Here is a 16,085-nt window from a genome sequence, read left to right as displayed (position 1 = left end):
GAGAGGGGAGAGGAGAGGAGAGGAGGAGAGGAGAGGAGAGGAGGAGAGGAGGGGAGGGGAGGGGAGGGAGGGGAGAGGAGAGGGGAGGAGGAGAGGAGAGGGGAGAGGAGAGGAGAGGGGAGAGGAGAGGAGAGGAGGGGAGGGGAGGGGAGGGGAGGGGAGAGGAGAGGGGAGGAGGAGAGGAGAGGAGAGGAGGAGAGGAGGGGAGGGGAGGGGAGGGGAGGGGAGGGGAGGGGACAGGAGAGGAGAGGAGGAGAGGAGAGGAGAGGAGGAGAGGAGGGGAGGGGAGGGGAGGGGAGGGGAGGGGAGGGGAGAGGAGAGGAGAGGAGGAGAGGAGAGGAGGGGAGGGGAGGGGAGGGGAGGGGAGGGGAGAGGAGAGGAGAGGGGAGAGGAGAGGGGAGGGGCGAGGAGAGGGGAGGAGGAGAGGAGAGGAGAGGGGAGAAGAGAGGAGAGGAGGGGAGAGGAGGGGAGGGGAGGGGAGGGGAGAGGAGAGGAGGGGAGAGGAGAGGAGAGGAGAGGAGAGGAGAGGAGAGGAGGGAGAGGAGAGGAGGGGAGAGGAGAGGAGAGGAGAGGAGAGGAGGGGAGAGGAGAGGAGAGGAGAGGAGAGGAGGGGAGGGGAGGGGAGGGGAGAGGAGAGGGGAGGAGAGGAGAGGAGAGGAGAGGGGAGAGGAGAGGAGGGGAGGGGAGGGGAGGGGAGGGGAGAGGAGGAGAGGAGAGGAGAGGGGAGAGGAGAGGAGGGGAGGGGAGGGGAGGGGAGGGGAGAGGAGAGGAGAGGAGGAGAGGAGAGGAGGGGAGGGGAGGGGAGGGGAGGGGAGGGGAGAGGAGAGGAGAGGGGAGAGGAGAGGGGAGGGGCGAGGAGAGGGGAGGAGGAGAGGAGAGGAGAGGGGAGAAGAGAGGAGAGGAGGGGAGAGGAGGGGAGGGGAGGGGAGGGGAGAGGAGAGGAGGGGAGAGGAGAGGAGAGGAGAGGAGAGGAGAGGAGGGAGAGGAGAGGAGGGGAGAGGAGAGGAGAGGAGAGGAGAGGAGGGGAGAGGAGAGGAGAGGAGAGGAGAGGAGGGGAGGGGAGGGGAGGGGAGAGGAGAGGGGAGGAGAGGAGAGGAGGGGAGGGGAGGGGAGGGGAGAGGAGAGGGGAGGAGGAGAGGAGAGGAGAGGGGAGAGGAGAGGAGGGGAGGGGAGAGGAGAGGAGAGGAGAGGAGGGGAGGGGAGGGGAGGGGAGAGGAGAGGGGAGGAGAGGAGAGGAGGGGAGGGGAGGGGAGGGGAGAGGAGAGGAGAGGAGGAGAGGAGAGGAGAGGGGAGAGGAGAGGAGAGGGGAGAGGAGAGGAGAGGAGGGGAGGGGAGGGGAGGGGAGGGGAGGGGACAGGAGAGAGAGAGAGAGATGGGTATGGTAGTGCATGACTTTAGTCCCAGCACTAAGAAAGCAGAGGTAGGTGGATGTCTGAGTTGGAGGCCAATCTGGTCTAAAGAGTGAATCCATGACAACCAAGGTTACATAGAGAAACCCTGTCTTGAAAAACCAAAAACAAACCAACAAAAACAAAAACAAAAACAAAACAAAAAACAAAAAAACAGGATTAAGACAAGGCTACACGCTCTCTCCATATAATACTTGAAGTCTTAGCTAGAGCCACAAGACAACTGAAGAAGTTCAAGGGAATACAAACTGGAAACGAAGAAGTCAAAGTATCTTATTTGCAGGTGATATGATGGTGTACATAAGTGACCCTAAAATATTCCAATGGGGAACGCCTACAGCCAATAAACATTTTCATCAAAGTGGCTAGATATAAAACTAGCTCAACATAGGAAAGAGAAAAGGGACAGAAGTAGAAAAGACTACACTGATGTTTAGCGAGTGTATATTCTACATGTCTAAGCCCATGCCCGTCTGGTCTTAACGGTGGTTTGCTGAACTTGGCTTCTGGTCTGTGGCCAGCAGATGGCAGCACTAGATTTTGCTGTAGCTTCCGGAGCTCTTTCCAACAGAAATCCGAGCCCTTGTCTCAAGACCTGCAGCTTCAGCATTTAGCACCACAAGAAGCTTCCATCGAGGTGCTCTCTCGAGCAGCTTGCCCAGAACTATTTTTAGGGGAAGGATGAGATAGATAATCCATGGCGACTTTAGAACCAGAGCAGAGAAACGAGATGATCTTTATGGGTTTAGTTTGTTTTCCCATGAGCCCTTGAAACTTACCTTCTGTAAACTCCTGTAGGGTAAAGATGCTGTCCTTAATGGGTTTTTTTTTTTTGTTTGTTGTTTTGTTTTGGTTTTGGGTTTTTTGGTTTTTTGAGTCAGGGTTTCTCTGTGTTATCTTTGCTGTCCTGAACTCACTTTGTAGACCAGGCTGGCCTCGAACTCACAGTGGTCCGCCTGCCTCAGCCTCTCAAGCGCTGGGATTAAAGGCATGCGCCACCACGCCTGGCATCCTCACTGTCTATCTAGCACTAAGTCCAGAGCTAAACATATAGCAGGCATTGGGAAGCAGTCACTTAATGGATGTTTAAAGAATATTTGCTTTTGTTCTTTCTTAGAGCAGCCCTGGGATTGTGTTGAGTGAGTGCAACGGATGGCCCTCAAGGAGACAGAAAGGAATTATTTAACATCAGTGTATCAGCCAGGTGCTATCCCAGGGACACAGTGAGGAGCAAGAAAGTCCAAACCTTGGTTCTTGACGTGGGCCTCAAAACCCACTAGACCCTACCCGACCCGGCGGCTGTCTACGCCCTTGGGGGAAGGCTCTTTGTGTCTCAGTTTCCTGGTTTGTGAAATGGAGATAATAGTTGCAGCTGCGTAAGACTTTTTGTAAGGTGGTTGCTAGTTGGTTGCGCATTAATGCCGGGTAGCAAATAGGCGATTAAAACGCAGAACACTGGGGAACCCTGGCAAACGCCCTGCTGTGGCGTTTAGAAGGCTGGTGAAAGCTAGCTGAAGTCAGGCAGGAGAAGGCCTTTCTAGGCCAGGACACAGCATTTGGTCCTGGACCTCTGTATCCTCCTAGCTGGTCTGGAAAAGACCCACTGAGCAAAGGAAGGTAGACGTTGTGGCTGCAGCCTTGTGAGCAGTCTGGCTTAGGGGCTGGGTGCCCATCAACACCATCCAAAACAGGAGTCTCAGGACGACTCCTGAGAAAGTGTGTGGACCGTATTTCTGGTTTTTATATGAGGTCCTGGGCATCTAATCAAAGGCTGTGCACAGGCCGAGCAGGTGCCCTACCCCTGAGATGGGTCCCTAGGCCACGGCCACCCTGGTTTCACCCCCCACCCCAGGGCTGGAAGAGATCTGGGCCAAAATAATAAGGACAGAGAGGTAAATCATGCTGCAAGCTGGAGTTTGGGCAGCCTGCAAACTCACAGTGACCCACCTGCCTCTGCCTCCCGAGTGCTGGGATTAAAGGCGTGCGCCACCACGCCCGGCTCACTCATTATATTCTGTCAGTGCCCAAATAAACTTCCCAATGAACAACCAAATCCCATGCTGGCCGAGGACAAAATTCCTAAGCATGTTTTGTTTTGTTATAAGATTTATTTATTTATTATGTATACAGTGCTCTGCCTGCATGAATGACAGAAGAGAGCATTAGATCTCATTATAGATGGTTGTGAGCCACCATGTGGGTGCTGGGAATTGAACCCTGGAAGAGCAGTCAGTGCTCTTAACCTCTGAGCCATATCTCCAGCCCCCTAGGCGTGTTTTGTAAGGCAGTCATGGCCTTTCCCCTAAATCCAGTGGGAATGGCTGGGGGTGGGGTCTTCTTTGAGCTAGTTCTGCCACCTGGAACAGCCCTTATCAGGATTTTGAGTTTCTCGCCACCTGCTTTCCAGCTTGTCTGCCTCCAGGCTCTCTTCAGCCTGCACAGGCTGTCCAGCTGGGAGCCTTTGCTCATTAATGCTCACCTCACTGCTTCGCGGCTGCCTCTGGGCGCGTTCCTCACAGGCCTCATTGAGGGAGGAGAGTCTTCCGTGCTTAGCTTTGTATCTCAGATCCAGCACCAGAATGCCTTCAGAGAGCTCTGTCTTGCTCACAGTTGCTCAGAGCACTTTATAGTGTAGGCAGTAGGTGTGTAGGGTGAGTGAAGGAGTTGACAATGTCAAACCACTAGAAAGCGGCAGCTACCAGGGACCACCACCATGAGATGCCGCCATCCTCATCCTCCACACTTCATTGGAAGGGGAAAGGAGGCTGCAATTGTATATGTGACTTTTCTTTGTTTGTTACAGAGTCCCGCTTGGTAGCCCAGCTTAGCTTAGAACTCACTGCGTAGCCTAGAAAGGCCCCAAACCTGGGGCACACTTCCTGCCTCAGCCTCTGAGTGCTAGAATTACAGACAAAAAGCTATTGTGCCTGCTTTAATTTATCTATTTACTTAGAGTCCGTCTGCCAGACTAGGCTAGCCTTGGACTCAAAATCCTTCTCAGTGCTAGGATTATAGGCTTGGACCAACATGTGGTCAACCTGTGAGTCTCAATCCTTGGGGGGAGGGGGCGTCACATATCAGATATCTGCATATCAAATATTTACATTTTGATTCACAATAGTAACAAAATTACAGTTTCAAAGTAGCAACAAAATAATTTTATGGTCGGGTGTCAGGACAACATGAGAAACCCTATTAGAGGGCCACGGCATCAGGAAGGTTGAGAACCACTGCTATAGACTGTTGTTCTGCTGGGGCAGTGCTGGGCCTCGAACCCAGTACCTTGAGTATGCTAGGCAAGCACTGTGCCCTCAGCCCTCTACTTCCTCCCTCCCTCTTTCCTCCGTTTTCCTCCTCCTTCCTCCCTCCTCTTTTTTCTTCTTTTTTTCTGCGTCTCTCACTTTCTCTTTCTCACATATATGTATTTTTGGAGCATGGTTCATTAAGTTGCTCAGGCTGCCCTTGAACTCTGTAGTCAAAGCAGAACAAGAGAGAAAACTCTTGTCAACTATGCAGTTATCCAAGAACTGTGATCCAAAGATGCTAGTGCTTAATGAGGTCCAGCATCAGTTGGATGCACAGGCGAACACTGGCGGAAACCCTGCAATTTCTTTCTTTGAAAAGACTCATTTTGGGCCTGGAGAGATGGCTTAGCGGTGAAGAGCACTGACTGTTCTTCCAGAGGTCCTGAGTTCAATTCCCAGCAACCACATGGTGTCTCACAACCAACTATAATGGGATTTGGTGCTCTCTTCTGTCATACATACAAATAGAATACTCATATAAATAAATACTAAAAAGACTTATTTTGGAGAGATCGCTTAGGTCAAAAGCACAGGCTGCTCTTCCAGAGGACCCAAGTTTGATTCCCAAAACCTACATGGCAGCGAAGAACTGTCTGTAACTCCAATTCCAGGGGATCCAATGTCCTTTTCAGGCCTCCGCGGGCACCAGACATGCAGGCAAAACACCAATACACAATTGTTTTAAATTATGTATGTGTGTGAACGTGTGAGTGCAGTTTCCTGAGGAGGCCAGGGGTATTGGGGCCTGGAGTTTAGAGGCTATTGTGTGCCACCTTAAGAAAGTGCTAGGTCCTCTGTAAGAGCAAAATGCGCTCTTAACTGTTGAGCCATCTCTCTGATTCCTGCTACAATCCCCGCATGGTGCTTCTTTGCCTCTACAGGGAGCCCCTGCCTTTTGTGATGGTTTGATCCATGCCCACCTGCAGGGAGCAGAAGGCACGGGGGATAGCCAGCCGGGCACAGTGGCGCCCGCCAGTAATCCCAGCACTCGGAGGCAGAGGCAGGTGGATCTCTGTGAATTCAAGGTCAACCTGGTCTACAAAGCAAGTCCAGGATAGCAAAGGCTACACGGAGAAACCCTGTTTCGAAAGCAAGCAAACAAACAAAAAGAGGTAGAAGAAGAACAATCTATACAAATACAAATTACAATAAGAAACAAAATCTTAGCCTGGTGGTGGTGGTGGTGGTGGTGGTGCACACCTTTAAGCCCAGCACTCAGGAGGCAGAGGCAGGCAGATCTTTTTATGAGTTCCAGGCCAGACTGGTGTACAGAGTGAATTCCAGGACAGCCTGGGCTACAGAGAGAAACCCTGTACCAAAAAACCAAAATAAACAAAAAACAAAACCTTTTTAAAAACAATATTTATTTTTATTTTATGTGTATGAGTGTTTTACTGTATCTATGTATATATGTATATACACCTCACGCATGCCTCGGAAGCCAGAAGAGGGCATCAGATTCCTTAGAACTCGAGTCACAGATGCTTCTGAGCTGCCACGTGAGTGCCAGGAATCGAACGTAAATTCTCTAAAAGAGCAGCTAGTACTAATCTCTGAGCCATCTCTCCTGCCTCAAGGGACCAAAATTGTTCTTTTTTAAACATTTTTTTATTCGTTGAGTTTCATACGCATAAAATGTATTTTGATTATATGTGAGCGCACATGCACCACCCGGCTCCCAAGCGCCGCCTCCTCCTCTATATAAGTACCTATGGGAAGCACTTATCAAGTTTGGTGATATATATATATATATATATATGGAACTGAAGTTGGGGTATGGTCAACCTACCAGGGGTCACACCACTAAAGATAGTAGATAAAAACAGCTCTCCTAGGAGCTGTCACCTGGCAGCTGTTCTCCTCTCAGCTGGGCAGGGCGGTGTCTCCCCACCCCCACCCACTGCTGCCCATGCAGGACTGTGCTGACCGCTCTGGTCTTCTGCAGGTCACTACAGCAGCTGAGTTTACAATCCCATTTGGTCCTGTGGTGTCAAGAAGGCGCTGTCTACTCTCAATCCTCCTCAACCGCTTGCTTTTACAATCTTTTTACCCACCTCTTCTGTGACGACCTGTGAGCCTTGGGGAGGAGGGATGCACACATCCCACTTATTGCCAAGTGCTCCAACGACACACTCTCCAGTACTCTGCCTAGCTGTGTCTTCGGGGTTACCACGGCACAAAGAGACTTCTCTGATGACTGAGAAATAGGTTATCCAGGAGGCAGTTCAAGGTCCATTTAGCAAAATGAACCATAGTACGTTATCTTCTGGGGCCTATGAACCCCCATCCAGGAGTTATTGGACTGGGAGTCCAAATCTTGAACTTCCTCTTGCCTCCCCCCCCCCCCCCCCCCGGGGCAGGATCCAGAGTGGGGGCGGGGCAGTTTTTTCCAGGAATATACTAGCTTTCCATTGTTTATTTCATTTTGTTCTTTTGCTTCAATTGGTCAGCATTAAAACATTGGCTCAGCCAAGAGCCTGGGGTGTGATGTCTCGGGCCCTGGGTCTGAGGGATTCATAGTAGGACTCTCTCTACCACACGAGCCCCTTGCCAGAGACACCTGTCCATATTCCTTCAGTGACATGAACTCTGTTTAGTGTTTCTGGCAGGAGCGGTGTGGTGCTGGTAGCTAGCTGCCCATAACCATGTGTTGAATGGATGCTCTGCATTCTTGGGACCGAGATCCTCTGGCAAGCTTTCAGAATGTCCTCCCTCTGCCAGTGAAATGTCCTCGAGGAAAGGTTTACACGGAAGAGACCAGGGACACCCAGATACATCATAAACAAACCTCTAGGGGCAGGGGTAGGGGCTGGAGAGGTGGCTCAGAGATTAAGAGCACTGTCTGCTCTTCCAAAGGTCCTGAGTTCAATTCCCAGCAACCACATGGTGGCTCATAACCATCTATAATGACATCTGGTGCCCTCTTCTGGTGCGCAGGTGTACACACAGGCAAAACATTGCATACATAATAAACCTTTAAAAAATCTTAAAAACAAAAACAAGACCTCTTGGGTCCTGCTAGGCCTGAAGCAATGGTGTCAGAGTTTTCTAAAATGGTCTTCTCATGGGTTTATTGAACATTCCAAAAGGTTGTCTACCAAATGAATGCAAAACTCATTTCATCTAGTTTAAAAAAAAAAAAAAGATTATGGGGCTGTAGAGATGGTTCAGCAGTTAAAACCAGCAGCACTCACACTCATGTGCACCTCCATGCATATATGCATATCACCCCCACAACATACATACACCTAATTTAAAAATAATAAATGTTATGCTGGGTGGTGGTGGCCCACACCTTTACTCCCAGCACTTGGAGGCAGAGGCAGGCAGATCTCTGAGTTTGAGGCCAATCTGGTTTAAGAGGAAGTTCCAGGATAGCTAGAGCTACACAGAGAAACTCTGTCTCAGATTAACAACAACAACAATAAATGTTTAAAAGCTAAAAAGAAAAGAAAAGAAAAGAAAAAAACTCAAGGGCTGGTGACATAGCCTAGTGGGTAAAGGCTCTTGTCACCACACCTGAGTGAGAGCTGAATTCAACCCCTGGATTTCATATGGTGACAATGAGGGACCAGGGGAAGCTTGTCCTCTGGCCTCCATGTGGGGTGGGTGCACACACACGTGTGTGAGAAAACACACACACAAATAAAATAAAATTTAAAGATCTTTTTTAAAAAATTCTAAAACAGCCGGACAGTGGTGGTGCATGCCTTTCATCCCAGCACAGACGGATCGCTGTGAGTTCAAGGCCAGTCTGGTCTACAAAGTGAGTCCAGCTCAGCCAGGGCTACACACAGAGAATCCCTGTCTTGAAAAACTAAAAAGAAGAAGAAGAAGAAGAAGAAGAAGAAGAAGAAGAAGAAGAAGAAGAAGAAGAAGAAGAAGAAGAAGAAGAAGAAGAAGAAGAAGAAGAAGAAGAAGAAGAAGAAGAAGAAGAAGAAGAAGAAGAAGAAATTCTAAGACAGAGAAAGAAGATAGGATATAGTCTTTATTAAAAATTAGTCTCTTTAGAGAGAAACCTCCAGCCAAAGGCCGGCTTCTTTTTAGCTTTATTCCCCACACCCAGGAAGAGTGGTGGTTCAGTTGCCAATGTTTGACATCGGTTAGTTCCCTCAAAGGCCGAGTTGTCCACCAGTGTGGCAGCCACACAGGTCTGATGGTAAGGAACAGAAGCGAGTGTGAGAACACTAATAAATATATCCAACGTCTTGCCTCAGACGTTAGTGGGCCTTAAAAATAAATTAATTAATTAAATTAAATTAAGGGGGGAAAAAACCCAGCTTGCCCTATATGCTGGAACACTAAAGGCCACGCCACAAAGCCCACAGCAAAGAACTCGATGCCAGACCAAGAAGGGACAATACAGCTTCACATCCTGTTTTCGGGAGGAAATGGAAGCTGGAAGTGGCTGGTCCCCCAGGGACTCCTTTGAGCCTAAGAGGCTTGCCTCTCTCCTGGTAAACACAGCCCACTCCTGCTGATCTCCGAGCTCCCTCCTCCCTTCTGCTCCCAAATGTTTTTCTTCCAGCCCACAAAGTCAGGCTTTCCTGTCAGGTCCCGAAGGCTTTGGGAAGGATGTGAGGAGGGAGGGAAGGAGGCCACGGCAGCCCCCTCCCCTTCCCGCTGACACCCTCAGATGTTAGGTCACATTTCCAAGAGGCAGAAGGGCTAGTCTGACCCTGAGCTGTGACTCCTTGGGCTGAACATTGTTTACATTTGGCTTTTTTTTTTTTTAAATAGTTCATGAGGACACATAACCACAGAATTACTAATGAGACCAACAGCTGGGAACAGCCTAAAATGTCTGCAAGCTTAGAAATGGCTTGAAATGCCACAGTGCGGCCTGGCACCGTGATGCACAACTGTAATCCCAGCACTCGAGGAGGCAGAGGCAGGAGGATCTCTGTGACTTAGAGGCCAGCCTGGTCTACAAAGTTGAGTCCAGGACAGCCAAGGCTACGCAGGGAAACCCTGTCTCAAAGAACCAAAGTCCCACAGTGTGTCCAGAGCAGAGGAGCCCTGTCCGTAGGTGGGAGTGACTGATGGCTGCTTCCTGCCTGTCTGCCACGGAAACGTCGCTGGCACAATGCTAAGGGACAACAGGGGCAAACTGCAAGAGAATCAGGATGCCATTTTTGGTTTTAAGATACACTTCCCTGTTGACACTTGTTTTTAAACTCTATTTTATTTGGGGTTATTGAAACCTTTACCTTCCTTCTGCCCTGGGTAAGAGAAAGGAAGTTTGTTGAGGAGACAGACCTGTTTACTTCTCCTAGCTGTTTAGGGTCTATGAGTTTTTTGGGGACAATACCAATCTCTATCAACAGCAAATGCAGCAAGCAGTCTCTTCGGAGCCACTGCAGTTGAAAGATTTCTCACTGGCTCTCTCCAAGCTGCCACACCATCTGTCTCTACCACCATTTCTACCTGGCCCCTCCTGGGCCACAAAGGCTCACCTCCCCCGAACAGGGCAGGGCTAAGTCTGAAATCCAGCAGCCATTAAGGTCACCCCAACTGCCTTCAGAATGAATTTCAGAGGTTTCCTCTTAGCTCAGCTCAGCTTGCTCGGCCCGGGCCTCCGTGAGTGGCTTTGGATGGGGTTGGCATGTTCCCTGAGAAGCCAGAGCCCCTGCAGCAGGAGGAAGACCAGCAACACCTAGTATTCCTTTGAGAGAAGTGTAGATGATGAAAACCCGTAAGGGTTCCCATCCTGGAAAGCCTGAGGTTATGAAAGCCAGGGGCTCACTTTGTATCCTTGGTAGCCAGCAAAACACACACACACACCATACATACACCGCCCCGCCCCCCACAGACACCACACACACATACATACACTCCCCCACATACAGATAACACACACACACACACACACACACACACACACACCATACATACACCCCCCCCCACACGCAGACACCACACACACATACATACACGCCCCCACATACAGATAACTAACACACACACACACACACACACACACACACACACACACACACACACTATTAGAAAGCACCTATCCTTGTTTGGTCAGTGGCAGTATTTGCGGTACAGCTTTTGACAAACTAAACCATCATATAGTCTTTAGCTTTTTCTACCTTCACCACTGTCTTTGAAACAAACGAAGCCCCTGGACAGCTATCACCTGTCCTCCCAGCCCCTCATGCCTCACATCCAACTCATGGAGAAAAATTGAGAGAAAACTGCTGCTGGGTGGGTGTGCAGAGCACTGAGCTGAATAAAGAAGAAATGAGGTGTTTCCCCTTTAAAGGGTCCCAGCTCCCTCTCTGTTCCTCATTGCTAAGTGACAGTGGTTGGGCAAATATATAATCCAAGCCTGAACATCTTTCTATAAAGAGGTGTGAGGCTAGCACAGCTGGTGCTAGTTCAGTGTACAACAGGAGAGTAAGAAAGGCCAACAGTTGGCACATGCCAAATCTTAGGAGGGATTTGGGCTCACCGCCGTGTCACTCGGCAGCCATCATGTCCTCATGGAGCTTAGCTTTATCCTCTTCTTTGTTTCCTCACACTCAGTGCAGAGCCTGGCTCAGGACAGTTCTGTGTCTCTTGCTGAATAGACAGATGCACCCACCCAGCAAGCAAGCAGCAAGCAGGAAGCAATGTAAAGTGTTTCTTTACACCGGGCAGGGCCACGAACAAGATGGCAAAGTCTTGCTATTCACGATCTTGTGTGGAGGATGAGACAAGTGAACACCCAGCTGATAAACAGCAGAACTGATGGGCTTAGGGAGTTGCTATTTTATTCCAAATCACTTAAAATGTGGTGTGTGTGTGTGTGTGTGTGTGTGTGTGTGTGTGTGTGTGTGTGTGTGTGTGTCAGAGGATAGCCCTCAGGATGCAGTTCCTTCTTTCCACCATGTGGATTTGGGGACCTAACTTAGGCTGTCAAGCCCACTGAGCCATCTTGCTGGCCTGACACGGCTTTTATACGTTACATGAGGTCTCTAAGGGGACATCTAAACAGACTTAACTAGAGAAAAGATGACACACAAACATCTGCTTCAGTCCCGTTAGGCTCTGAAGCAGGCACACAGGTGGCGCCGTTTCAAGGGGAGGGGCTTGAGTGGCTTCAGTGGTACAAATTAAAAGGCTTCTAGCTCTTTTCCTGCCTGATTAAAAACAAGCAGGCAACACCAGGAATTGAAAAAGATGTATTAAAGTATTCACAGAAGTACAAATGAAAATATCAAAAAGTAACAATGACTCTGATCTCCCTCCCTAGCTGGATGTGTCTTCCGTGAGAAAACACAGGCAGGCACTTCCATCTGTAAACCATCCCTCTTAGGTGTCCCTTCACAGTTCCCACCTAAGTTTTAGGTCAGAAGACATGGGAAAGGCAGGTCTGCCTGCCATCGGGTCGTGACCTCACTGTTATCTGTAGCCAGGAAAGAGACCGGATACTGCAGATTCAGGCCGTGAGGTCTGCGCACCGTCCTGCAAGCATCTGGAACCAGGCTGCAGACTCAGTCCAGGAAGTTGGCAGCTGACTGCTTCTGCCGAGGGAAGAAGGTAGCTTTGGGCAGATGGAGGATTTGGCTCCAGCTGGGGGTAGGGAGGGGTCATTGAGTCAGATGTGAGGGCCTTAAGGAAGAAGAGGCATCATCTGAACAAGTAAGCACCAGCGCCTGCAATGTGCAGTTCGTTCATAGAGTTGCTAAGAAGAAGAAAAAGGAGACCGCTGGCTCGCTCTCTGCAGAGACTTTCACACGTTCCCGTCATGCCTGGGCTCTGCCATGTGTACCCTTTTAACCATGAATGCAGCCTCAGCCAGCGGTGCTGTCTTCACACTGACAAAAGCTCACAATAGAAGGCTGGTGATGAGGACCATCTCAGGCTGAAACACTCTTCCTGTGTGAGAAAAGCACCAACAAAAAAAGTCTCAAACTGTCCCCAGATGGCATGGTTAGTGGATGGTGTCCTTCAGCTGGCATGCAACAGGTGGTCCTGATGCTGCGAGAGACACGCCTCCACTGAATCGTTAGCTACAAGAAATGCTAAGACTGGTTGAGCCCTTAGAGGAAAAGGCCACGTCTGCTGGAACTACTAACGGTTCTGCGGAGTCTCCAATAAGGCAAAACGGATCGCTGTGTGATAGGGATGTTTCTGAAACTTTCCAATTAGAATTTCCTCTGAAAGCATATACGTATACATAGTCTCATGCCATTTCTTCATCATGCAACACTGGCCTCTCACATCAGAAAGATTAAATAGAATATATATATATATCCTTTATACACATTTTCTTCTCTGAGTATTCATGTGCTTGTCCTTGCCTGAGTCCTCAAGGCCACACGTGGTTAAGGGCATAGCCTGCACAAGAGTCCAGTTTAGATTTGTTTCTTGCTTCAGATATGTTTTGGGGTGCTCTCTTAGTCTTTCCGGATGTCGGCATACACCACAGACTCCGACTTATTAATCTTGCCACTGTGATGTCCGCCAGAGTGGTCTAACTGTGCGTAGATGACCGGGCCCTGGAAAAGAGAAGCCGGATTAGAGGTTTGGAAAACCTGATGGTCCCCGAGCTACAGGGACAGAGGCAGTCATTACAGCCACAAAACTAGGCTTCCAAAGCAAGGGCTCCTCTTCTTCGAAGAGTCGAGGTTCCTTATGATGATATGTATAGAGTTGACCTTAAAACTACAACGGGCACCCTCTGACGTCACCCATGAAAATTAGTTACATTATTATTCTCTTTGGCTTTGTATGTATATGTATAGTTAGGCTATGTATACTTAGACATTTCTATAAAAATATGTAACATTCCTTCTTGACTTTACTAGCTGCCAAAGCACTCATCAGCCTTTGCTGATCGGCACCGGGCATACAGACTAGACTGGGCCCTTGACCAACCCAAGGGCCACTGAGATGTTGAGTTTCAGAATCATCCTAATAGAAAACAACATAGAGATGACATCCATATAATTAATTTGTGCTGGTCACTTTATACAAATAGGTCCCTAAACAGTTTAAATATTCAAGATAAATACAACACAATCCTTTCAGTTTGAGCCTATCATAATCGATTAAAGGTTTGCTGCTTTGTGCTCTCCCTGGCCTTCTCTGGTGTTAGGGCCATCCTCCTGGTCTTGGGCAGGCTGGGAACGCCCTCCACCGCTGAGCCGCATTACCAGACTGCCTCTCCGGGTTCCAACACCAGTCAACTGCCCTTCCAGTCTAAGAAATGTAAAGAAAAACTCTAGATAGATTAAAGTAGAAGTTTTCTTATTGCCCCTCAGCATCAAGGAAACCGGTGAAGCCCAAGATGGCTGTCAGAGCTCAACCCAGGACAGCAGGGGAGGCTGGGCTGTAGCGAACAGAGCAAATGCCTGACGCTCAGGAACAAGGTTTGCCAGAGGCTGATAGTTCAACTGCCAGAAAGGCAGTTTGCATTTATGGCTTTTTGTTTTGTCTTGTTTTTGTTTTGTTTTTCCAGACAGGGTTTCTCTGTGTAGCCTTGACTATCCTGAACTCGCTTTGTAGACCAGGCTAGCCTCGAACTCACAATGATCCGCCTGCCTCTGCCTCCCAAGTGCTAGGATTAAAGGCATGCGCCACCACCGCCTGGCGCATTTATGGCTTTTTAAATTCCTTTAAATCTGCAAGATTGTAAATAAAAGCAACAAAACAGCTCTGGTTTAAGAAGGAAAATGTAGTGCGACCCAAAGTCAGGTCTTCTCCCAATCCAGGGAACTCTGAGGGGTCTAGGGGCATCCTTCAGCTTCCGACTGTCATAAAACAGCAGGTGCCAAGAGCCCAACCTGAGCCCTCCGGTGCGTGCGCTGAGGTCCTGCAGAGTTCAGCATTCTGACTTCCACAGGGAAGGTGGGTCCGGTGCAGGCCTGTGTGATGGTGCGTCACAAGTAGTAAAATCAGTCACTAGCGCCATCTGGACTCAGGTAAAGCCACACTCAGTACTCCCGGGGCACCATGTGGCACTGGACATACTTTGAATATGCTCTACTAACAAGACCTTTGGCCTTGTTACGAGACTTAGTGCTGGACAGTACGCACGACAGATGCCAGCTGCTTCTGCCACCATCACCTCACACAAGCATACATTAAAACACTCTGAGGTAACCGATCCCATTAACCAAACTCAAGGTGTCCGCCGGACTGACCTGCAGCATCGGCTGTTGCAAAGCCCTTCATTTTGGGGTGCTGTTGTTACACAGCAGGAGGTAACTGACATAGTGTGCGAATAGGAAACTAAGAGAAGAAACACATACAGAATCATCTGCACCAGTCAGTAAATGTTAAGACCCCAGCAAGTATTCCATGTGAGACTATATTGTGTCTCATGTTGAGCCTGCTGGGACTGGCAATGAAACAGGAACCCTCCCTGGGCGAGGCTGGCTTTCGTCAGTTGCCTTCCGGTTGGCCGTTTCAAATTCCCCTTAGAACACAACAGGTCTAAAGTCAGGGTCTTTGTTACTTAATCACCTACAAGTTTTGAGATCATGCAGAGGCCGGGCGAGACGAAGGGGTGTATGAAATAATGCAGAGGACTTGCGTGATGGGGTGGGGGTGAGGAGGGGCCATGGCTGAGGTCAGTTCCATCTAGAACAAACCTTGGAAGCTTGGTTCTGGAACTCTTTAGAAGGCGATATGCACTAGAGTTTCTGTGGAACATGCCTGGTTTTGACACTAGTGAGACTACTTTGCACTTCAGGAGGATCCGAGGAAACAAGACTGATCTAGAAGTGAGCCCCCTGCTTCTAAGAGAGCCACGTGAGGGGAAGAAAGAACACAGATAAGAGCAACAGCCAGACCCACAGGAGCCTAGCTGCTCTGCCATACAGGCCAAAGGTCAACTGCAAGCTTTTCTCCCTCCATCAACTATTTTTTTTAAGATTTATTTATTTATTATGTATACAATACTCTGCCTGCATGTGTACCTGCACACCAGAAGAGGGAACCAGATCTCATTATAAATGGTTATGAGTCACCATGTGGCTCCTGGGAATTGAACTCAGACCTTTGGAAGAGTGGCCAGTGCTCTTAACCTGTGAGCCATCTCTCCTGCACCGTCCACCACCCCGGCAGGCTCACCACTATTATAACAACCAAATGAAAAATTTGTTTGGCTACCACTCCAATAATTCAAGAAGCCAGGTGTAGCACTCCTTTAATCCCAGCACTCAGGAAGCAGAGGCAGGTGGGTCTCTGTCAGTTCAAGGCCAACCTGAGCTACGGAGGGCTCCTGTTCCAAAACCAAAACATTTCAAAGAACACAAGGCCCAATTTGCATTCTTTTGGTGGAAGTTGGTCAACTAGAGCTGCAATCAGCTTTGAATTCCACCCCTATCAAATTTAATTTCATGCTTGAGCATGCTGCTGAAGGTGGAAGGAA

General features: G+C 49.2%; 1 protein-coding gene across 1 annotated transcript in view; it reads right to left on the bottom strand.

Moving 5' to 3' along the window:
- Positions 1–11,871: 11,871 nt before the first annotated feature.
- MPZL1 (myelin protein zero like 1) overlaps positions 11,872–16,085 on the bottom strand; it is a 39,539-nt gene continuing 35,325 nt past the window's right edge. Inside the window, exon 6 of the mRNA XM_084790299.1 lies at positions 11,872–13,206. Coding sequence (XP_084646425.1) covers positions 13,105–13,206 — 102 coding nt within the window. The 3' untranslated portion in view covers positions 11,872–13,104. The remainder of the gene's footprint in view (positions 13,207–16,085) is intronic.

Source organism: Acomys minous (genome assembly GCF_964271855.1).
Source record: "Acomys minous genome assembly, chromosome: 1".
Lineage (NCBI taxonomy): Eukaryota > Metazoa > Chordata > Mammalia > Rodentia > Muridae > Acomys > Acomys minous.
Note: the sequence above shows the minus strand (reverse complement) of the source record. Positions and strands in the feature narration are given on the sequence as shown.